The sequence below is a fragment of the Malus domestica genome, chromosome 07 (genome assembly GCF_042453785.1).
Source record: "Malus domestica chromosome 07, GDT2T_hap1".
In the NCBI taxonomy this organism is placed as follows: Eukaryota; Viridiplantae; Streptophyta; class Magnoliopsida; order Rosales; family Rosaceae; genus Malus; species Malus domestica.
In genome coordinates, this window is record NC_091667.1 from 34,680,332 (window position 1) to 34,703,881 (window position 23,550).

At 38.5% G+C, this 23,550-nt stretch overlaps 4 protein-coding genes across 5 annotated transcripts; 3 read left to right on the forward strand and 1 right to left on the reverse strand.

Annotated features, from left to right (window-relative positions):
- The first annotated feature begins 2,351 nt into the window (after positions 1 to 2,351).
- Positions 2,352 to 4,660, forward strand: LOC103439814 (pentatricopeptide repeat-containing protein At4g21190). Its single transcript, XM_008378434.4, has 5 exons — positions 2,352 to 2,708; positions 2,822 to 2,920; positions 3,171 to 3,314; positions 3,572 to 3,784; positions 3,958 to 4,660. Exons 1-5 carry the CDS (start codon positions 2,625 to 2,627, stop codon positions 4,330 to 4,332), a joined length of 915 nt encoding a protein of 304 aa, XP_008376656.1. The 5' UTR covers positions 2,352 to 2,624; the 3' UTR covers positions 4,333 to 4,660.
- Positions 4,661 to 4,687: 27 nt separating this feature from the next.
- LOC103439815 (dnaJ protein ERDJ2A) lies at positions 4,688 to 9,861 on the reverse strand. 2 transcript variants are annotated; one of them, XM_029106191.2, is made up of 12 exons: positions 9,572 to 9,711; positions 9,257 to 9,344; positions 8,666 to 8,889; positions 8,443 to 8,538; positions 8,170 to 8,290; positions 7,941 to 8,047; positions 7,602 to 7,819; positions 7,149 to 7,326; positions 6,939 to 7,058; positions 6,542 to 6,628; positions 6,039 to 6,149; positions 4,688 to 5,750 (listed from the first exon to the last, which is right to left on the reverse strand). In XM_029106191.2, exons 3-12 carry the CDS (start codon positions 8,849 to 8,851, stop codon positions 4,893 to 4,895), a joined length of 2,082 nt encoding a protein of 693 aa, XP_028962024.1. In that variant the 5' UTR covers positions 8,852 to 8,889; positions 9,257 to 9,344; positions 9,572 to 9,711; the 3' UTR covers positions 4,688 to 4,892. The 2 variants fall into 2 exon arrangements, with proteins under 2 accessions (XP_028962024.1, XP_008376657.1); XM_008378435.4 differs by lacking the exon at positions 9,257 to 9,344 and having other exon boundaries at positions 9,572 to 9,861.
- A 1,222-nt stretch (positions 9,862 to 11,083) lies between these two features.
- LOC103439816 (uncharacterized) lies at positions 11,084 to 14,314 on the forward strand. The gene is made up of 8 exons (XM_008378437.4): positions 11,084 to 11,614; positions 11,839 to 11,933; positions 12,035 to 12,114; positions 12,428 to 12,469; positions 12,545 to 12,672; positions 12,774 to 12,954; positions 13,206 to 13,384; positions 13,530 to 14,314. Exons 1-8 carry the CDS (start codon positions 11,199 to 11,201, stop codon positions 14,044 to 14,046), a joined length of 1,638 nt encoding a protein of 545 aa, XP_008376659.1. The 5' UTR covers positions 11,084 to 11,198; the 3' UTR covers positions 14,047 to 14,314.
- Positions 14,315 to 16,367: 2,053 nt separating this feature from the next.
- Positions 16,368 to 18,441, forward strand: LOC108173713 (probable WRKY transcription factor 27). Its single transcript, XM_017333280.3, has 3 exons — positions 16,368 to 17,235; positions 17,412 to 17,528; positions 17,612 to 18,441. The coding sequence occupies exons 1-3, from the start codon at positions 16,565 to 16,567 to the stop codon at positions 18,123 to 18,125; spliced, it is 1,302 nt and encodes a 433-aa protein (XP_017188769.1). The 5' UTR covers positions 16,368 to 16,564; the 3' UTR covers positions 18,126 to 18,441.
- Positions 18,442 to 23,550: the final 5,109 nt, after the last annotated feature.

A 23,550-nucleotide genomic window follows, 5' to 3' on the forward strand; every position in this document is an offset into this window, starting at 1 on the left:
GGCGAGGTCCACCCCATGCTTGATCGCAAGCATTTCTGCTTGAAGGGCCGAATACACCATAGGGAGGAAACAAGCCTCTGCTGCCAGAAAGGAACCTTGTCCGTCCCTTAGCACTGCCCCGGCCCTACCCACCCTTACCTCTAATTTGGTTGCTCCATCCACATGCAACCGTGCCCAGTTCTCATCCACCCCCTCCAGTACCGAAGCACCCCTAACCATATGCTCATCTCGAGTATAACGTTGTGGAACGCCATTGCTAAGATTCGCCACACCCTGGAACTCTTGCAACCATGCCACCACACGCTGGGCCACCACGGCTGGCGACCCGAGCTTTCCCTTCCAAGTTCTATCATTTCGCTCCTGCCACAACTGCCAGACTACCATGCACATAAAATCAAAGTCCAAATGGTGATTCTGAAGAAGAGTGAAGAACCATTCTTTAACCGATCCACAAGGTATTGAATCAACAAGAAAACTACACGGAGTTGCGAACCATGTAGCTCTTGCAAAGGGACAATCTTTTAGAACATGCACCACCGTCTCTGATTCTTCATTACAAAGAACACACAACAAATCCGAATTAACTCCTTTCTTAGACAAATTATCTTTTGTCGGGAGAATATCTTGACATGTCCGCCATACCATATTCCGCACTTTCAGCTGGACCTTGGCCTTCCATATTGCTTTCCATAACGGAGTAAATGGATTACCTCCCGAAGTTGAAGACGAAGCACTCAAAGATGATGGTTTGATCAAGTCCCAAACCACCCCATAAGCGCTATTAACCATAAAATGGCCCATGTCAGTGTAGTGCCATATTAGCTTATCCGGAGGAAGACAAACGCTAATTGGAAGTGTACGAATGTGCTCCCTGTCCTCATCTTCAAAATACTCCAACAATGCAGCTTCACACCATGTTCTTCTCTCCCCATCAATCAGGTCCTGCACCAACATATCCTCCCCGCGAGGGAGGCGGCCTAGAGATGGGACGAAAAGTCGATGGTCTAGGTACCCACCGATCCTTCCACACCCGTACTGACGCCCCATCACATATCAGCCATCTCGAACCCTTCTCCAAGACTAGTCTAGCTTTGAGTATACTAGACCAACAGTAAGATGAAGATGAGGGAATCGGAGCTTCCCAAAACGATGTATGGGGAAAATATTTTGCCTTAAACAACCTTGCAGTCAATGACTTTGGATACTGAATACGCCAACCCTGCTTCGCCAATATCTCCAAATTAAAGGCATAAAGATTTCGGAACCCCATACCACCTTCCAGTTTAGCCAAACACAACCTATCCCATGACTTCCAATGAACTTTCCTTGAGTCCGGATCACTACCCCACCAAAACCGAGCCATGACCTTATGGAGATCATCACAAAAAGTCTTCGGAAGCAAGAAACAATTCATAGCATATGTAAGCAAAGCCTGAGCCACCACCTTTACAAGCAACTCCTGTCCTGCTTCACTCAAACACTTCCCTTTCCACCCACTCAGTCTCTTATGAACTCTTTCCTTAATATAAGCAAAAGTTTGCCGTTTATTCCTACCCACAAAAGTAGGCAGGCCCAAATATCGTTCATGTCGCTCCACTAATTGAACTCCCAAAAAATTTGCCAACCCGTGCTGCTCTCTGCCATCCACATTAGCACTAAAAGCAATGCTACTCTTCCCCAAGTTTATTTGTTGCCTTGACGCTTAGGAGAACACATCCAAAATATGTTGAATCTCAGCACACTTTTCCAACTTGGCCTTACCAAATAAGAAACTATCATCGGCAAACAACAAATGATGGATACTAGGAGCCCCCTCAGAAACCCGAATCCCACTAATCACTCCTCGTTGCTCTTTATGAGCAATGAGCGCTGACAAACCCTCAATGCAAAGGTGCATTTAAATGACTATTTCTTCTATTTGGTCGATTGAAAAATGAGAATTATTTAGTTCATATACCGAATAAGTTGTTCTTATGAAATAAGACAAAAAAAATTTCCCCTACCCCACCCCCTCTGACTTTGTAAAGTTCACCCGGTCCCATTTGTATCTCATTTTCCTTTCACATAACACCCATGACCTACCATTAACAGTGACCTCACACAAGACCTTCTCCTAAACACCTAACCTACTAATATATGCGTATTTTAAAAATGTCTTCACGTATTTTACAATTATGTTTTTGGTTACACTTGACTTTATTTTACAAATTAGGTTTTTGATTATACTCGACTCAAATATTCATAGTGCTCTTAATTTAAATTTATTTTGTATTATTTTTTATGTAGTTAAAGTCATGCATACAAAATTGTGAAGAATTGTAACGGAATGGAAAATAAAACAAAAAATCCAAAATATCCACACACAAAAAAAGGTCAAAATTCCCGTTTTACCGATATGCCTTGCAATTAGATTTTTCCCCCGAAACCAATGAAAATCCCAACCCAACCCGCCTAATACGATACACGACAGCCACCCAACCCACTCCCTACAACCTCCGCGAGAGCTCCTCCGCCGGCGACCTCCTCTCTCTCTGTCTCTCTCATTTTCTCTCCTCCTTCGTCTTTCTTCTCCTCCCTAGGCTGCCTGAATAAACTGGACATGACATTTTAAATGCTTACTAAGCATGCTTACCTTGCAACACTCACTTCCGGCCTTCACTCGGGGACTGGAATTCATCAAATCTTCCCACAGTAGAAGCAGTGTTGTGGTAAAAGCTGCTGCTGAAAAAAGTGCTTCCTGAATTCTGCATGCTTTGAAATTGCTGTTGCTGAAAGACAATCACTTTCTTCTCAAATTTATATTTTTCAATGATGTTTTCAGGTATGTGCTCAAAAGGGTCCAAGACCCAGGTACCCAAGAGTCTGGAAAGCCAATAAACGGATCGGAACCGTTTCCAAATCCCTCAAACTTGTTGAATCTGTGAGCTTTTACTTTTCTTTGGCCTTCTTTTCTTCTCAATTTTCCATATTTGTGTTTGGTTTTGATTAATGAAACTTTAACGAAAAGTTTTGATACGGTTCATTTTAACGAAAATTCACATTTTTAAACAAAAAAATCAATCTTGGTACTATTCACTTCTTTATTATGTCTTTATTGTTAAAACTCAAAGTTTTCAAGCCATTTTCATTAGTTTTGCTTTGATTAAGGGATTGCTTTTTAATTTTTGTAGATTAAGGGGTTGTCAAATGTGAAAGAGGAAGTTTATGGAGCCCTTGATTCTTTCATTGCTTGGGAATTAGAATTCCCGTTGATCACAGTGAAGAAGGCACTCAAGTCCCTTGAGAATCAAAAGGAATGGAAAAGGATAATTCAGGTTTGTTTTTCACCTTCTTTTAATGCTCAATATGTAACGTAGACATGAGTTAGCCCGGTTGGTCAGTGTAGCTCAATATGTAATGTTGACATGAGTTAGGCCGGTTGGCTAGGGCAGTGCGCTCGCTCTCTTGTACCAAAGTTCGAATTCCCATATGTAGTTTAGATTACTGCTTTGTCAGGATGAAGAAAATGTCAATAAATTATGAATGGGTCCTTAAGTTTTGAATTCTGAGAAATCAGATGTGGGTTTTGTAGGTGTCAAAGTGGATGCTGAGCAAAGGGCAAGGAAGAACAATGGGGACCTATTTCACACTGTTAACTGCTTTGGCCGAGGATGGGAGGATTGAAGAAGCTGAAGAGCTCTGGACTAAGTTGTTTTCGCAGTACTTGGAAAGCATGCCTCGCATGTTCTTCGACAAAATGATTTCAATTTACTACCAGCACGGATTGCACGATAAGATGTTTGAGGTATTGTAGCCCTGCCACATTTGGAAGTTCCTGTGGATTGTTCCGATTTTGATTGAGAAATGAATTCGTTCTGATGTGCCAGAAAGGCGAAATGTCATGTAGTTTTTGTGTTGGACCCTTTGTCAATCCTGCTGCGAGGAGTCTTTAACGTGTTGGAAACTCTGTTGTTGTAGATATTTGCTGATATGGAGGAGCTTGGCGTACAACCAAATGTTTCGATTGTTACGAAGGTTGGAAATGTCTTTAAGGAGCTAGGTATGCTGGACAAATACGACAAGTTGAAGAAGAAATATCCGCCACCGAAATGGGAGTATCGGTACATCAAGGGAAAACGCGTTAAGGTCCGAGCAAACCACCAGAACCAGTCTGATGGTGCTGCAAAAGTGATTAGTGAGGGGAAGGAAACAGTCCGCAGCTCCGAAGAGTTGTTAGAAGCTGAATCAAATCCAGACGAACACATTGTTGAAGCCGAGGAAGAGGATCAGAACTCAAATGATTTACCGGAGGAAGCCGAAGCAAGTTCAGATCAACTTAGGGTTCAATCTTGAAACTGTTCTTGGCCAATCAGATTGCATCAGAGGTTTATGATGTTTCACTCATCCCTAACCTCATTTGCCTGACATTACGCAATTGGTAGTCCGGTGAGAAGGGCGTTCGAGGCAAAACGAACTCAGCTGTATTCTCTTCGACACAGGCCTGGAACAAGAATGTTGGCCATGAGGTCTCTGGAAGGGGTCCAGAGCGTAAACTGTTAGCAAAGTTGTATAATTATATTGTCGATTGAACGCATATCTACGGCATGTCTCTCGTTTTCGTATTGTCAAAGTTGTGAGTGGTACAAGGAAATAAAACACATCGTTTCGCTCACAAAAAAAACGAAATTTACAGTGCAAATAAGTAAAATTTGGTAACGTAAAATAGGTCTAAAATTTTTGATAACTGAAAGGGCTCAAATGGGTTTAGAACCCACGTTTTGTGGTCAAATAAAAGATGGAAACAGGTTAACTATCACTGTGGTGGTTGTTTCAATTTCTCACCAAGTAAACAGTAAATGAACAAACGAAGTCGAAAACTACATAAAATTTTGTTTGTTTTAGTCCTCTGAACCTCAACCTTCTGATCCCGAGCCTTGCTTATCCACAGTGCCGTTCGTAGCAGGGCCTTTCTTTTTCGTGTCGTGTTGTTCATCCGCCTCATCTTCACTGTACTCGCTCTCATAATCGTCGTCATAATCCTCATCTTCGTTCTCCTCCTCCTCTTCCATACCATCTTCCGTAATCGGTCCCTCTTCCGCCACATAACCTCCCCGGGTACCAGCCCGAGTACGCTTCAAAATCTTCATCTTCAAGTTTGTCTTTCTATCACAGCCAATCCAAGAGTCGCACAGGCAGTAGCATGTCAAATTGTAATTCCCCTCCGCTGGGGCTGGGGCTGGTAACTTGCCAGTTATCCGTCTAGACCCGCTCTTCACCTTCTCAACTGCTTCTTTGATATCCCTCTTCACCTTCTCAACTGCTTCTTTGGTAGCAGCACTAGGCTCTTTCATAGTTGCTTCTGAACCCTCCATTGCGTCCTCGATTTCCTTGGAAGCAGCAGTAATGGCTGCAGCTTCATCCATGAAATTTACCTTCCGCCAAAACCAAACGTTGTTGGAGACGCTGTCTGCAAGCAAAAACCAGAAATTTTCTTCCTTGTGGAATGGGAAGTAAGGCGCATGGGGAAGGGCACCAATTAGGCCGTTGGCACGCTTCAGTGTCACCCAAGCATTAATGGTGACAACGTCACCCTCTTGTATCTCATCTTCGCCTTCAGTCTTACATTCAACTTCAATTGATATCGAAGGCATTGTCTGCAATACCATTTCAACATCCTGGACTTCGGCGGATGAGAATCCAGCTATTTGAGAAAGTCGCTCAGCACGATCTTCCACAGACATGTCCTGAAGATCCTGCAACACTCTCAGCTTCTACAAACAAAGATGAAGAATAATTGAAGCCAAGACCAAACAGAAAAATACTAGCAGGAGAGGAAAAGAAAGCAGCAGAAAAAAGTGAAAGAAACAAACACGACTAATTATTACAAAATTAAGATTTGCTGCTCACTCAGTCGCGAAAAGAGGGATTTCACAGAATATTTTCAATTTTAACTGTCTCAAGTAGCAATACAGTACTAACGCCTGCTGCCTGCAGCTAGGCAAGAGACAGATTATACAGTTGTGTTCCAGCATGGCATTGTCCAAACCAAGACTGTTTACCTTGCGGGCTATCTTTTTAATAACCGCCTCACTAAAATGTGGCAGCTGCAGAAAGGGGGCAATGCCTTCACTGGACCCTCCAATAGCCTTCCTTGCACTAAGAGGAACAGCCTGCATCATGGTGTCAAAATAACATGAACTTCAAAAATGAGTACGCATTCGTAAGATACAAATGATAAATGTCGCAGCTATGTGCTTAATGATATTTGCAAACCAAAAGAAAATAAGAAATAAGAAATTATTTACTTCCATATTGTTCAACAATCCTTAATTAACAAGAAACTAAATCATACGCAACAAGCTTTCACAAATTTTCCCTTGCGTGATACTTCAGAATAAGATTTGGGTGAGAGGAAAAAACAGCACGGTAACTAACGTATATATGCCCACACAGTGTGTGATTGTACGAGAGAAATCTTAAATCTTTGCAAAATTAGGGTTTCACATGATTAGTATATTTTTAAGATCTACATTCTTAACAAAAGTGGATAATGGACCATCACCTGAATTATACACTGAGAAAGTTCAACCACACCAATAGCAGGCCTCAGCCATCCCTGCCCCTGAGCATTGCGTGGCGTAACTGCCATCTGCATAGAATAAAGCATAAGTAAAACTAGCACAACATGGCTTCCAAATTTTGTACAAATGTCATGAGAAATGCTAGCACGTCTTTTGATCAATTGATTTCCAGAAATACTAGAAGCGAGATACCAACTTCTGTACCCCCTTCTAAATCTGTTAGTCAAATTTTAAGTAGAGTATTGGAACAAGTCTAAACACAAATATGAGTGAATCAATGCAGGCTTACGGAAAGTCTGCAACTTCTAAGAAGTATAAGCACTTGTTTTAGAGTTTGCTAATAGAATGTAAGATAAGACAGGAAAATGTAGAAATCACCTTCATCAATTCTTCAAGGAGGCGAGGGGCAAGTTCCAGGACACGTCTAAAATCACCTTGCAGAGATGGAGATAAGGATGCTGACTCACGAGTTAACTGTGCTTGAATCAGCAATTCTGTCTGCGTAGAAAGTGGCATAAAGGTAAGCATACATCAAGGACCGGGACAAACTTTGCTAATCATATAGTCTGGTCTTGGAGCACAAAATACCTTTACAAGGGCTGGATGCTGTTTCCAAAACTTTGCCTGCTCTTGCTTGATATTTTTAAGGTCCAGATTCAACTCACTCCTGACTAGCATAAAAAGCTTCTGAAGGGGTTCATCGTCAGTTCTACGAACTGGAATTTCCATATATTCAGCAGCCCTTATGAAGACATCCATTACTTTGCTGTATAATCAAATTATGTCATAAGATCAGTAAAAGGATTAACAAAGAGTACAGCTTAATGTACACCTGATCCATACAAATATCAAGAATATTTATATATGTATGAGAAATTTTTGACTCTTCAGACTTGCAACCAGCTACGGAAAATAATAAACATATAAAAGCTAACTTCGGCAGTTCCGGTACACAGCATACTCTACTTAATTACCTTTGGAATATAAAATATTACATGAATTCAACTGCCAATGAACATATCTTTTAAACCAGTTGAGTACCTGGGAGCCAGAGAAGGCTTCATTAAGTAATAGTAAGCGGACAACGTGTGATGCATGACATAGTTGCCTGTATATTTTGCCGATCTTGAAAGATATACAACAGCTATCACCAATGGCAATAGAATACAAATACCAACTATCCAGAGTAGGAGTATTCCACCAGATGCCCCATCGATGTCCAGCAGGAATTGAGGAAGAGCTATGCCCATTTGAAATCCCTATTTGAATAAAGCATTGGTTTAATTTCAAAACACGATCAGTTCTACTTCATATAATATTGACAAGGGAACACTAAAAGAAAGTTGCTATCTTTTTTCCTTGATTGAAATTGCACACTACCTGCCTGCCATCTGGATGGCCATATTTTTCAAAATTCTCACGAGATACTGGATCCGTCAGAGCCTGATAAGCCTTTGATATGAACTCCACAAAGTAATTGTGGGCCTCTAGAAAAAGGAAAACAAAATAAACAGTTAGCGTATACAGAATATCATAAAGGCCCCATCTTTCCTGCTACAGTTTCAGATAATAAGCAATTCATACACTGAACAACTAAAACAATATCAACCTGGATCTGGATTTTTATCTGGATGGTATAGTATAGAGAGTCTCCTATATGCCTTCTTTATCTCTGAATCAGAAGCTCCAGGTTCCAGTCCAAGAATACTGAATGGCTCAAAAACTTGAATCTGAAATTTTAAAGTTTCTCAGAACAAACATCCGACATTAAAACTATAATATGAAGTCCAAATTGAAAAGCCATGGCAAAGTAAAACAGCAGCTGGAAGACCATATGATAACAGTTTTCATTAATGCCTCAAAATGGTTAAAAAAGGTTTACCTCGCGGCTCATATTTTTGATGTAATAAACCAGGACGATCATGATAACCCAGAGCAGTATTAGTGTCAAGTTACTCCACGTCGATAAGTTTGAAATCTGCATATGCGACCATAATCACATACATTCAGATTCTCGTTAGATGGTTTATATAACAAATATTTTGGTTTTCTTCTTGCAGTGACTAAATGAATAAAAGATCTCAGCAACAACCGAAGGAACTAACCCGCTTTAAAATTGACTTGCGGTACTTTCCTGATCGAAAGCACTCTGAACACTGACAGTGGATGCTCTTTGTTTTCTTGGATGCAGCACGACACAACTTCGTAATTGTATAAGGCACTAGAGGCAGTGCCATTATGGTTAGAATGAAAATTGGGAACAAAGCACTAGTCTCTTCCGAAGCAGCCATGGCGACCTCCCTAGACTAGTCCTATGTCCGTATTATGCCTGCAGAATTGACTTTGGTTAGAACCAATCAGTTCACAAAGACCAGAGCCGCGACCAATGCGGCATCACAAATTCCACAACATCTCCAATGCAATGACATTAGAATTCACGATTATACCGCTAAAAACATCATTTGCAGCAATTTCATTTCCATAACGGAATTTATAAAAATCCGAATCAAACTCAAATTAGGCCATTATATGGCTAAAGGCCAATCAAAATCACCGAAGCTCGGTGATTCAGCCAAATTATGAGATACACACACACACACACACACACACACACACACACACACACACACATATATATATATATATATATATATATATATATATATATATATATATATATATATATAATGGCCTACAATTGCGAAGTCGATCAAATCAATGACTGAGGTAGCGAGCTCAGACTCAGTACAGCCAATTGAATAGTAACACTGATAGCTGATTAACCTAAATACAGGCAAAAATGGAGTGTCAAAGCTTCAAAAAAATCACACAAATCAATTCGAAATACACGAACACGTACAATAAATTAATAAAATTATCAAAATTTCCACAAAATTAAAAACGCATGCACACCTCAATCAAAATTCGACGAACTGAATTTCCAATTAAAACTATCGAAATGAAAAATATGGCAGAAATATGTACAAATATATATATATATATATGCTTGCCTGGGAAATGGAAAATCCGGAGGTCGCGATCTGATTCGGAGGCCCTCTGCCGCACGATGGCGCGATTACAGAGACGGAGAGAGACGGGAAGCGAGCGCGTTTTTCAGATGGGAGAAGAGAGAGAGAGAGAGAGAGAGCGGAGAGCTTCGTTTTGGGTTTTATTTGGTGACGTCCCAGCCCATAATTGTTTAAACGACCTGTCGTTTAGGAAAATTAATCACAGTTTCCGGCGGTGGCTCGTTGGGCAATCAGCCCAAACTTTAAAAGGAAACTAATAAAAAAGGTTTGGAAATTTCAAGTTTTTTTAATAATAAGGATAAAATAAAGGGTAAAGTGAATAGTATCAGGATTTACTTTTTAGTGTAAAAATGTGGTTTTTCGTTAAAGTGAACAGTAACATGTGCTTTTCGTTAAAGTTCCCAACTTTAAAAGATCAGTAACACATCAAAAACGTTTAATCACGAATGGTCTCTTACGTTTTCACAAATTATCATTTTGGTCCTTTATGTTTTAAATCGATATTGTACTTCTCAACTTTTGCCCACGATTAAGGTTTGGATTTTTTTTTGGGGGGGGAGGGAATTTTAAGTATATTGGTTGAGATTTAATGAATTATCAACAATCAAAGTTTTTTGGTTGAAATATGCTTACTATCTTATACTTTAATTTCACTTTCCATTTTTTTTTGGGGGGGTGGGGGGGGGGGGCGGATTTTAAGTATATTGGTTGAGAATTGAGATTTAATGAATTATTAACAATCAAAGTTTATTGGTTGAAATATGCTTACTATCTTATACTTTAATTTCACTTTCCATCCAATGAACAATTCACGTTTGAATTTATATATAATCTGAACCGGATTAAATTAACGAAATTTTATTGATTTTGAATTGACAAATGCTCCTACTCACGACACATGATATCTAACGAGAGTAGAATTTTCACTCTTTGAATTCCATTCCTTCCCCTCCCTTCCCTTCCCACTTTTTATTTTCCCCTCTCTATAAAATAGTCAACACAAAATGTCGAAGTGCCTTAATCGTAACCTTTTAAAAAAACAAAAAGACTACAGGTAAGAAAATTTGACGGAAAAAATACTACACGCTGATGAAAATTAAAATTTCAGCTCTCTCTTGAAAACTTAATGAAAATTAAAATAAAAGAAAACTAATGAAAAAGAGTTTGAAAACATTGAATTTTAATGATAATGACAAAATAAATGGTAAAATGAATAGTACCAAGATTGACTTTTTAGTGTAAAAATATGATTTTCGTTAAAGTTAACAGTACCAGAAATTTTTTGTTAAAGTTCCTTAAAAATAAGAGAGTTTTAACAAAACACTAACGAAAAACTACATTTATACATTTCCCTGGTACTATTCATTATACCTTTAAAAATAAATTTTCATTAAAAAAGAAGTTTTTTTTAATTTTTCGTTAGTTTTCTCTAAAAATAAACGTTTTTGACGACAAAAATTAAATTCCAAATATTGTAGAAATTAAAAAATAAAAACGACATCCAAAATTAAGCAGGGTATCTCTCTGCGTCTCTCTCACGAGCCTCATCCTCTTCTCTCACACACACAGTTTGATAAATCCATCAATAGTCTGCAAAAGTTTCCAATTCATGGCCTCACCATCCGAACCACCCCACACCAGGCAGCAACTCAGACCCTCCATAACCCACCTGGTCCACTCCACCACATCCAATCTCCTCTCGCTCCTCGCCTCCCCCAAAACGACGCCGTCGCCATCGCTTTCCACGACTCCTCCGGAAATCCGCGTCGCGCTCTTCCTCCCCAACTTGCCAAAACCACTCGCTTTCCAGCCCGACTCCAAACTCTCCGCCATGAAGGGCGTGGCGTCATCGCCCGAGTCGACCTCCGGGTTCCCGTCAACGGTCAGGATTGCAGGGCTGAACTCGAATATCAAGGGCAGCGGTGGGCCGGCGTTTGTGGGCCAGGTCTTCAGTATGTGCGACCTCTCCGGGACTGGTCTGATGGCCGTCTCCACCCACTTCGACATCCCCTTTATTTCCAAAAGGTACCTTTTTCTACTTTTAATAACATCGGTATTTTATTTTTATAAATAAATTTAATTTCTTGCTAGATTTTATCATATATGTAGTTTGGATTTCATTTCGATGTTGAATTTTTGATAAAGATGCTGCCTTTGAATTGAGATTATTAAAATTCAGGAAATTTTTAGTGTGTTTGAGGGTTTTTTTTTGCTGAATTTTGTTTAATTTTCATGGCATTTACTTGTAGAACTCCCGAGTGGCTGAAGAAGATGTTTAAATCAATTACTAACAGTGAGAGAAACGGCCCCGTGTTTCGATTTTTCATGGATTTAGGCGATGCAGGTAGGATTCTACATAAACAACTGGTTGGTTTTAGTGGTTATTTGGTCCAATTTATTTCTATCTGGAGGTGACCGGAATTCTGACTGAGATTTTGTTCTTAGTTACTTATGTGAAACGGCTGAATATTCCGAGCGGCGTGGTGGGTGCTTGTCGTCTCGATTTAGCATATGAACATTTCAAGGTAATCCCAGCTTGTACCATATGTAAGCTAGATTTGAGAGTTGTTAAACGTTTCACATTGGTGCTCATTTGCACTACTGGAATAGCAATCCTAAGAAAGGTTTATGCATCAAGCTGTTGAAGAGACATGCCTGTTCTGGTTATGAAGTAATGGATAGAAAGCGTCCACCCTTGTTGTGTTCTGGATGTGCCACATTATGGATTTATCTATACCGTGTTATGTTTTTGAGAATTTTTTTTTTTATTAGTAATTTCTGTGGTATGCTATGATGATCTTGGATGAATGAGTAAGTCGTTCTCTGTGTTTTATGCAGGAAAAGCCCCACTTATTCCAGTTTGTTCCGAATGAAAAACAGGTATAATAGAACAAGTGACAACCGTCTTCACTAATGTTGTTGTATAGCATTTCTCAAAATTTTATGCTCCTACAGGTCAAGGCAGCTAACAAACTTCTCAAGACAATGCCGCAGAGTGGCAGATGCAAAAGGGTTGATGGAGTTCCAGTTTTTAGTGCTCAAAACTTGGATATTGCAATAGCAAGCTCAGATGGGATCAAATGGTGTGTTCTAATGTTTCGTACTTGCTTCTAATCAAGTTTGTTCTTTTGGTGAATTTTAAGTAGAATAGCTGATGCTCTATTGCTATCTTTTGTTCCAACAGGTATACTCCCTACTTTTTTGATAAAAACATGCTTGATAACATTCTCGAGGAATCTGTAGATCAGCATTTCCATTCTTTAATTCAAACTCGGCACACGCAGCGGCGACATGATGTGATTGATGACAACATACCAGCAGAAGTAATTGAAGAGATGGGCGATAACTTGTGGGAGCCTCCAGAGGTATGGAATCCAATACTGAAGTATTATTTTGATGTAGCAAGTAGTTTGGTGGTGAGACATGTACAAGATTTTAAGATGAAGAATCGAGAATTGGATTCCCATTGTCAATGATAAGCTTAGAATTATTATCATTCGTCTGACATAACTACGTATGTAGATGTATAAGTTGTGAAGTTAAAACAACCCAGTTCACCTTCTTCCGGTTTTCACGTATTTGTATTTTGTTTGTTGGAATGTATGTTTCTTGACAGGTTCAGGAAGTGATGGATGAGATAGGGAATTCTGGAATACCCTTGAGTGTCATTTCTAAAGCCGCTGAAATGCAGCTCCTTTATGCTGTTGATAAAGTACTTCTGGGTAATAGGTGGTTACGGAAAGCAACAGGCATTCAACCCAAATTCCCTTATATGGTTGACTCTTTCGAGAGAAGGTACATTAAAATTTAGCAGTTGCTTTCTTGGATATCAAATACCTTCTGTTTTCTAATTAAATCTTTCTTTGAATTTTAACATTGGTGAACTTGCTTATTCTATCTTTTAGGCTTTTCTAACAAAATTATGTTCATTCCGTTGCAGGAGTGCAGCCTCTTTTCTTAGAGCTTCTCAGTCAGCCAGATGCCTTACGAATGGGGAAGCAGTAAATGATAACGAAGATTCTCTAGATTGTAGCACTTCGAAGATTAAATCAAAGGATGATATTCACACCAATAAAGGAAACAAAACAGATCTACGGTTTCCTTTCAGTGATTGGTTTAGTCATCTGTGGTCGAAACAGAAGGACCAAAATGAAGAGTTGTCAAAGGAACGCATAGAGCAGAGCACACTGCAAAATCCAAACCTTCCTAAGATTACTATGGTTGGCATTTCAACTGGTGCGGCAGGGCCGATGAGTAAAGCAAATTTAAAGAAGACGATGGAGGATTTAACAAAAGAATTGGAGCAGACGGATTCGGGAAATGCTTTTGGTAGCGATACAGGTAATGAGTTGAGATTTGAAGATAGAGATCCACTGTTTGTGGCAAACGTAGGTGATTATTATTCTGGCATGGCAAAGACGGGTTCGGCTAAATGGGTTCGTGGAGGAAACAATTAGGGGGCCTCACCATGGCAACATTTTTGTGTTCTCTTCGGGTATAATGGAGAATATACTTATGATACATCACTGCCTCTTCCCCCCCCCCCCCCCCCCCATCAAACGGAAATACATTGTTCAGAGGCCGCGTATTTCTTCTGACGATGGGATGTCGATATCTCTAAATTTCTTGTGCATTTCGAAGTATCATGTATTTTCACGGTATGCCGTTGTTATCGCACCGTTGTTGTACAAAGGGTAGAAGAGCAGAAATAGAAACTGTAATTTACATCGGTGTTCACGGATGCGAATCGGGTTAACAAGGAGCAGTCAAGGACCGCTCCGCCTCTTTCTTATTCTCTTCTAGCCACTTCTTTATAATATACAACAATAACCAATGTGGTGGTGGTGGAATAACGAATGGTGGTGGTCGTGGTGGTGGGGATGGTTCCCTTGGTGCTTTGGCGTGTGAGTGCCCTCTACAATCTACATCTACCTCCTAGTGTGTGGCACACTTTTCCCACACCATAAAGTGGATTTTAATGACCTCGCCCAATCTTGCTCAAAGCCATCCCATCATGGTTGCCCGCAAATGAGTGATTGTCAATCATTAATGCATGCGTGTCCAGCAATATGTATCCATCAATAGCTTGCAGTGCGTGAACGGCTGATGCTAGCATGATTCAGTACGCAAAAAGTGATGGTAGTACTTCGATACGATAACGAAGTTAAGTTCATGATTCTAACTAAAATAAATTTTTTGGGTACAACAAAAAATTGTATCCTCAAATGATGTCGTCCGAATACGCAAAATAAGGTGTATAAACAGAAAAATATATAAAAGATCGTTTGGCTATGCGAGCTCTCCGTAATAATTATGACCCATCCCTTTAGCCAATTTAGCTCTTAACACGGGATCGTTCAAGTCAGCTTTTTTGTTATTATGATAGGTAAATTATTCTAGATCCATCCCCTGAAAGAACCATACATGATCACTAATATTTCCTCCTGCGCCAAATCCATCTCCCTCTCTCCCTCCCTGTCTCCATTGACAACAGAGCATCGCATCACTCATCTCCCCAATATTTAATCCTCCACAAAGCCATGAAGCTCTATAGTTTCATCCACAATCCCAAAGTCAACCTGCTTGAGAACTTGTATGATCAAATCCAAAGTCAACCTGCTCCCCCCTTCATATATAATGCTATGCATTCATAAGCTTCCTATATGTAAAAGAGTTTGAACTTGAAAAGGTTCAAATGCCCTTTCAACTTCCAACCAAACAAAAAAGACATGAAGAACTATCAATCACAAATTCTTATTTTGCATACGTAAGTTAGGTCAATGTGTTTATTTTGTGGCACTTAAATTTGAGTTATATTTTATAAATAGAGTATTTTAGAGTATGGTACTAGAATGCTAAAGTTTTGTTCCCTCCTAAGCACCTTCTGCACATACCTTTTTATCACCAAACGGTCTTATAGGACTATGTTCATTGTGAAAAACACAAGTTATTCGTCTAAAATAACAAAAAAATAATTGTGCTTTTGCTAATTCAACGTACCATTTTTTAGGACATCTTTTTCCTTCAACTAATTACTTAGACATTGTTTATTAATAAGAATGTCAATTGGTACATCTTTTTGCGACCATAAGCATTGCTTGTTTATTTAATTGTTTCATGTCTATTCGATTCACTGTAGAGGTACTCTTCATGTCTATTCGATTAACGAAAATTAAAGTTAAATTGTGAGGTGACAGCGAATTCGTGAAAAGTACAATTATCTCAAAAGTGATATTTTTTATGAACTCGCAGTCGTTGGGTGTGCGTTATACAGAGATTAAACCCAGCACTCCATATACCCTCCAGTTGTAGGGCATGACAGGGCACTGGTACACACACCTCTCCGAGGTAAATCCTCGAGATCCTCCTGATCCAATAACACGGACCGTTGGATTTTGATTTAACGGCTAAAAACAGGGGCATTTGTAAAATTATAATAATTATAACCGTTTGATCAAAATCTAACAGTCCGTATTAATAGGTCAAGAGGATCCCAGCCTCGGAGAGGATCCAAAATGCTCACACACGACGGTTTCGCACTTCGACTTCCAATCAGATTTCGACTGGGACATATGTACCAACTACCAACTACCAACTGTCCGTGCCTTTGTCACAGTGTCCGGTCCCGTTTGACATTTTCCAAAAGTCAATCAAAAGCCGCGGTTCAAATCCATCAAAACCACTCTCTATTTTTCAATTTTTTTGGGTTAATTAATTAGTACTAAATTCCCGTATAAATAATTAAACAATTTACCAAGTCAGTGCGGCATCATCTCCTCTCACTAGCTACAATCTATGTCCATTTCTGTGTCTGTCTTCCTTCCTCCATCATTTCCTCTCACTAGCTACAATCTATGTCCATTTCTGTGTCTGTCTCCCTTCCTCCAAGTCAGCGCCGTCCTTTCCACCTCTCTTTCCTTCTAGCTGCAACAAAAAAACCCCACAAACACCGCAGCCGCCGCCACCCTTCTGAAAATGGCAGACGATTGGGATCTTTACGCTGTGGTAAGGGGTTGCAAATCAACCACCCAAACCACCCGAAACATCACCATAACCGCCGCCTGTATCACACCCACAAACCCCATCCACACACCCCTGGATGAGTTCAAAAACGATCCTTTGTGGGATTTGTTGAATTCCGACGAGTTAACCGATCCGTTGTTCTCTTTTACCAATCTAGACGACCCAAAAGAAGCCAATGGTTTCCAAGAGCTGCAGCAGTCCTTTTTTCGCAACCCCACCACCACCACCAACAACGACCACAATCCCACCACTAACAACACCACCTTTGGACCTAATAATATTATTCCAAATTCCCCCACTATTTCTTACTTTGGAGGATCTAGTGGTAGTGGCCAACATCACCTCCAACATCAACAACAACAACAGCACCATCATGCACAACTCCAACAACAGCTGCAGCACCAGCAACATCTTTCGATGCCTACTCATTTCACCCGGGGAATTCCAGCTCCTAGTTTTCGAGGAATCTATGGCCAACAACAACAACAACAAAAAATTATGCAACCCGGGGATCAAAATCTTCAACCCCGCCAGCTCCAAACTCAGCAGGGATTTAGGAGGCCCAAGTTCATCAATCCCGCTTATCCTCATCCTCGGCTACCAACTCGCCCACAAAGAAGAATGTATATATACTCAAAATTTGCTGTTCATTAATTGAACGATAATTAAGACACAGAAATAATAAATAATGTGCAAAAGAAAAAAAAAATATGTACCGAAAACGCTTTTAATTAGTCTTTGTTCTTGTTTTTGCTTTTTTCACATGGTGTGGATGTGGATTAAACGAATTGACTCACAGGAAAACCCAGCAAAAGAAAAATGTTCATGAAGTGAAAGCGGAGGATCTCATCAGCGCTGATTTATGGGCGTGGCGGAAGTACGGCCAAAAACCTATCAAGGGTTCTCCACACCCAAGGTACGTAATTAGGTTAATTTTCCACTTTCAATTTCTCTTTCCTTTTCTTTGCGATTTTCTCTCTGAATCATGGTTCTTTGCAGGAACTACTACAGATGCAGCAGCTCAAAAGGGTGCCCGGCGAGAAGGCAAGTGGAGCAGAGCACGACAGAACCCAACATCTTCATAGTTACATACACCGGGGACCACACTCACGCTCGCCCGACTCATCGAAACTCCCTTGCCGGGAGCTCCAGGAACAAGCTGTCAGCTGCATCTACGAGTCAAAAGAAGCCAATCAACAACGACTCCGGTTCGACAGCTGTTCCCAACCCCTCGTCTCCCACCACCGGACTACCCATGACAGTCCAAGCTGAGGCTGTGCCTGTAGCCAATAAGGTCAATTCTGACAATTCACTTGACAAAGAAACTGAGGAATCTGATGAGGAGGAGGAGACGGATCATGAGAATGAGAACGAGAACGAGGTCGAGGACGATGACGTTATGATCCCGGACATGGACATGTCGGATGAGATATTCTTGGGGCTGAAGGAACTGGGTGGTACTAGTTCTAATGGCAGTGGGAGTGGAAGTTTCTCTGGTTTCTGCTTCCGGTGATAATTTTTCGGATAATGGGGCATTGACTTTGGAGTCTTCTTGGGCTGCTGCTAATTGCTCCTCCGCTGCCGGAGCAACCGTTGGCAGTGGTTCCTAGTAGCCAACAAGTAGGGAAGATGCATAAGTTTTTTATTTAACCTCATGTTACCGTGTTAGTTCTATTATGAGAGAGAGAGAGAGAGAGAGGTAGGGTTCTTATATTATTAGATTGTATAGAAGAGACATAGAAAATAATCTTTTCCTTCTTCCCCATAGATTTCTGCTGTATTTATCTCTTCTTTTAAATTGAATATGAATGGTCTCTTGTTTTAGCTAATAGTTCTGGTGTTTAACACTTAATGAGAAAAATATCTTACATATAACGATCAACGAATTTACCAACCTTGAATTCATCATATTACAAAAAACTAATTCACGTAGAGAAATATGATAGTAATATGGTTATCAGATATAATGCTTATAATTGATTTATCGATTTTAAAAGCTTAGATATGCACTTCTTTTTAATAATAAAAACTATTTATAACTGACTAACCAACTTCTACCATATTCACGCAAGTTAATCAGAGTAGAAGGATATGATTGTGCAAATCTGGATAGGGTAATTCACATCAACAATTCACATCAATAACTGTCATAAGTTCAACTGTAAATTCACATCAATAATTGATATCAAACTCACTATCTATGAGAGTTGAACTTAAAACATTTTACTTAAAAAATAAAAAAATAAAAAAAAATTGATTATTAAATCATTTGAAAGTTATTTTTGTAATTGTATGCAATCCACATTTGTTTTTGGCATCTTTGTTTTTTTCTCTCCTTTTTAAGTTTATGGTATTTATGACAATATCCAATTAATAAAAAAAAGCATTCCATAAACTGAGTTTCAATACTTTCTCAAGAAGATGTGTAAAATTCGAGTAGATTATGTATCAATGCTGTTTTTAGACCACATTAAAACTTCGATACATAGATGCATAGCAGCCACATATATTAATGAAGTGGTCAATAATGTCTAATTTATAAGGTAATAATTTTATTTGAGAAATTGTTCATGCTTTTAGAAGTTTTTTATATCCTTATATAAATCATGGGATATTAAATATTTGTCATCCCCATGGTTTTAATTTGTCATACCGTGAACCGCTCCGGTTCAGTCTCCTTTGTCACAGGACAAACACTAGATCCTCTATTTGTCTGTTCATACAATGAGGACAAAATTCGGATTAATTAAATAATCTCTTTGGGTAATAAGGATTAGAGTTGGTCAAATATATTTACTTGGGAATTTGTCATCAACTTTAATTTAGATAGTATTATTGATTATTTTATGTGAAAGGAAACATTTAAATATTCAGATTTGAAATCATGCGTTTCAAATTCAAAATCCTCATCTTCCTTAAATTATTGTAATAATTACGAATTTTCACGTTGTCTTTAAGAATAATAATTTTAAAATATATATATTAATATCCAGTTGCAGAAAATATCAGGAATTTTAATGGTAAAGCAAGTTGTTGGCGGGTTATTATATTCCAGAAATATGAGGAAGACCATGTCTAAAACAAGACGTATAAACTAACAAAAATAAGATAAAGAGTCCTTATTTGTTAATGTTGTTTATCTCTTATTAAATAGAAGATCTAGTTTATAGTTTTATATTAAAAGAACACAAAAAATTCTCAGTTACTTCGTACTTACAAAATTAATAATGCAAGTGATTAGGTCATCTTCACAGCGTTTCAAGGTTAAACTTTTACTTTGATTGTAGATAAATATAAAATATCGTTTGTATTAAAATAAAACTAATAATTCAGTCATACTTTTCATAGTGCTGTAAAATATTTTAATTTTTGAACCTACTCGCTCTATTAGACTATTGCTCGTAATTTCAATTTTATTATCTCATAAACATTGTTCTAAAAATCGGCTGGAAGCTAGGCGGGCTAGGCAGGTCTGAGCGGTTTTTTTATATATATTTTTATTAATTGTGTGCTTTTTCTTTTTTTGGTTTCATGGTGGTATACTTATGGAAATTGTGTACCTAATTTGCAAATGATGGATTTACTACAAGTTCATCCAATAGTGAAATGAATTGGAGTACTTTTGAGGGGATACATACAAATAAAAGAAATAAACTATATACAACAAGGTTAAATAATTTAATCCATGTCTAATCCAATACAAGAATCATGATTCTTGAACAAGAAGAATTTAGTCTATCATCCAAATCCCCCTCATTATGATTATATGCTTACTATTTTTAAAATATTGAACTTTTTGGATGTATATAATTTGTGTATTCTTCTACTTCTATTTTTGCATTTTATCATTCTTTTATTATCCATACAAGTATAGTTTTTTTTTAAAGGTGTAAATAGACACTTATTTACAAAATATATAATAAATTTACATAAATTCGCATAGGGCCACCTATGTGACAACCTGTCCCAAATTTTTATGTTTTTACAAATTTTAAAAGTGTGATTTTACGAAAATGCCCTTAGAGGCGAGGGTTTTGACTTTCGTTGACAACGTATAGCGAGGTGTATGAATTAATCCATTAGCGTTTTCTTGAAGTACTTTTGGTTTGGTCACTATTTATATATTTTTATATATTTTCAAATGTATTTATTTTATATATATCATTTTAGTGATTTGAAAAGAGTGGGGGAAAAGGAAAGAAAGAAGAAACAGAGAAAAGGGATTGGGCAGAACTGCCCAATTGGGAAAAGATAGAGGAAGAGAACATGAGGGACGGGAGAGAGAGTCCAGCGAATCGAGAAGAGAGAGAAGGAGATGATGGCCAATTAGAAAGAAGGAAAGGAGAGGAAAGGAGAGAGGAAGAAGAAGAAGAAACGGGTTGACCCGCACCCGCGCGACCCGTGGAGATTCCGTCATTTTTCTGGCATTTTTCTGGAAAATCAAAGTAAACCACCACCTATAAACAACTTCCTAGCCTTCCCTCTTCCATTTCCATTTAAAATTAGAAGGAATTTGGTGGTAATTTATTCAAAAACCGAAGGTGGGTGTCGTGGGGAACATTGCTCGAAATCCACCACTTGTGAAAGGTTTTCCTTCAATTACCACTACCATTAGACTTCCTTAGAACCCAAGAACAAAGCCCAGGCAGTGGTAGAGGCGTCAAAGCAAGTTTGGAGGTCGAATCAAATCACACCCAATTCTAGGGTTTCATACAGTTTTAGCAAAATTGGAGCCTTTATAGGACAAATTTGACTTGTCCACAGGTATAAAGTTTACTCTACTCTTTGAGACCTTCAATTATGTAATTTTTGAGAATTTTTAAAAATAGTTGAATTTTTCCGGCGAGTTGGGGTGGCCGACCGCCACCCGCGGCGGCACATGGCCAGTGGGCCGATGATTTATTTTTAAGTACCATTAGATGCCCTGGGTTCATATTTGATATCTGTATGTCATAATTTGATTGTTTGGACTTAGTTTCATTTCGATTCATGAATAGGTCAAAATATGAATTGACGATCCGACCGTTAGATTATCACCAAACTTTAATATATTATAGTACGTAATATTTGAGGATCATAGGAACTTACGGATCAGGAATCTGAAGAATGGATCTACCCGAATTGGATTTGTAAGTTTATAAAATAAATGTTAACCGCCACTTGGTTTTGGGCAATTGGCGGATATCTGACTGTTGAATCGTAATGAAATTTTAGTATGTTATTTTAGAAATACAATGTGTATCTTTGGAAGTTACGGATCGAAAATCTGAGTTGCGAATCTCCTGGATTGAGTTATGTAGGGTTGTGGACCCCACCGTCTATCTTTGATCGACGGTTGACTTGTGGTCAATGGGTCTCAAACTATTTTATAATGTCCTTGAGGATGTGCTTTATGTGAATTATGTATTATATTGATAAGAGTTCTGAGATGTGATTCGATAATTGGTCACATGCACCGATCATTCGTGACGCCTCGATGTTTGTACTAGGAAGTTGTAGCGCGAACTCCAGGTGAGTGGATCTTTCCTTGCTTATCATATTTTTTATGATTGATAATTCTATAAATACTTTTAAATAAAAATGAGAAATCTATGCCATGATATATATACATTTATATGTTATAAAATACTATGAGATGGTTGAGTTTAGATTTCATCGTGATATATCCATTGTGTATTACCATAAATGATTAGTGTGAACTACGAATGGCTTGATCCCTGCTTAGGGTACGTAGGCAGTCTAACGAGACATTAGATGCAGCCATATAAGAAATTAGATTAAATAATCGAGACCATAGCCTTGTTTACGGAATTGAGCAATAGGTGTGGGCTTTTGGTTTTAGGTATATATGTACACACTTGATGTTTTTCCCAAAAAATGCTATTATATGATTTATGCTTTAAAAATGCCATGCCTATTGAATAATACATAAACGATGAGTTGAATTTGTTGCATATATATATATATATATATATATATATATATATATATATATATATATATATATTGTGGTGCTGTGAACGCTCTGAAGTGTAAAGGTGAATGCAGGACACACAGGTAAGTTCAGGTAAGTTTAGGTAAACTCAAGTAAGTATACAGTATTAGATGATTAATGAGATATGAATATGTCGTAAAGGTCACTAGAGGTGACTCCGACTTATATGCTAGCCATGATTAATGAGATATGTGATGAGATATGAATATGTTGTATAGGTCACTAGAGGTGACTCGGACTTATATGCTAGCCATGATTAATGAGATATGAATATGTCGGTCACTAGAGTTTACTCCGGCTTATGTGCTAGCAATAATTGATGAACTATGAATATGTAGTATAGGTCACTAGAGGTGACTTTGACTTACATGCTAACCATGATTGATGTGATATGTGATGAAATATGAATATGTCGTATAGGTCACTAGAGGTGACTCCAACTTACATGCTAGCCATGATAGATGAGATATGTGATGAGATATGAATATGTCGTATAGGTCACTAGAGGTGACTCCGACTTACATGCTAGCCATGATAGATGAGATATATGATGAGATATGAATATGTCGTATAGGTCACTAGAGGTGACTCCACTTACATGCTAGCCATGATAGATGAGATATGTGATGAGATATGAATATGTCGTATAGGTCACCAGAGGTGACTCCGACTTACTAGCATATGTGGTGAATATGTGATGAGCTAGCAGACGTGATGAATATACGATAAATTAACATATGATTATAAATATGTGAAGCATGACTTGAATTGATATATGTATATAAAAATGTATAGTTTTATATTCTAAGTCTGGAAATTATATAGGTATTGGAGCGAGGGGTTATACAAATTTATATGAGTTCTATTAAAATTTTATTTACTAGGCCACTCACCTTTGTCTTGTTTTCACCCTCCAGGTCTTCTTAGATGAGCTTTCTTATCG

Excerpts from the sequence above, each read along its gene's own strand:
- LOC103439814 (XM_008378434.4), top strand. The coding sequence starts at position 2,625 with ATGCTTACCTTGCAACACTCACTTCCGGCCTTCACTCGGGGACTGGAA. Across the intron at positions 2,921-3,170 it reads CCCTCAAACTTGTTGAATCT|ATTAAGGGGTTGTCAAATGT; the intron begins GTGAGCTTTTAC and ends TAATTTTTGTAG. Across the intron at positions 3,315-3,571 it reads AATGGAAAAGGATAATTCAG|GTGTCAAAGTGGATGCTGAG; the intron begins GTTTGTTTTTCA and ends TGGGTTTTGTAG.
- LOC103439815 (XM_008378435.4), bottom strand. The coding sequence starts at position 8,851 with ATGGCTGCTTCGGAAGAGACTAGTGCTTTGTTCCCAATTTTCATTCTA. Across the intron at positions 7,327-7,601 it reads AAGCCTTCTCTGGCTCCCAG|CAAAGTAATGGATGTCTTCA; the intron begins GTACTCAACTGG and ends TTGATTATACAG. Across the intron at positions 6,150-6,541 it reads TTTCTCAGTGTATAATTCAG|GCTGTTCCTCTTAGTGCAAG; the intron begins GTGATGGTCCAT and ends ACCATGATGCAG.
- LOC103439816 (XM_008378437.4), top strand. The coding sequence starts at position 11,199 with ATGGCCTCACCATCCGAACCACCCCACACCAGGCAGCAACTCAGACCC. Across the intron at positions 11,615-11,838 it reads ATCCCCTTTATTTCCAAAAG|AACTCCCGAGTGGCTGAAGA; the intron begins GTACCTTTTTCT and ends ATTTACTTGTAG. Across the intron at positions 13,385-13,529 it reads GTTGACTCTTTCGAGAGAAG|GAGTGCAGCCTCTTTTCTTA; the intron begins GTACATTAAAAT and ends ATTCCGTTGCAG.
- LOC108173713 (XM_017333280.3), top strand. The coding sequence starts at position 16,565 with ATGGCAGACGATTGGGATCTTTACGCTGTGGTAAGGGGTTGCAAATCA. Across the intron at positions 17,236-17,411 it reads ACTCGCCCACAAAGAAGAAT|GAAAACCCAGCAAAAGAAAA; the intron begins GTATATATACTC and ends ATTGACTCACAG. Across the intron at positions 17,529-17,611 it reads AAGGGTTCTCCACACCCAAG|GAACTACTACAGATGCAGCA; the intron begins GTACGTAATTAG and ends GGTTCTTTGCAG.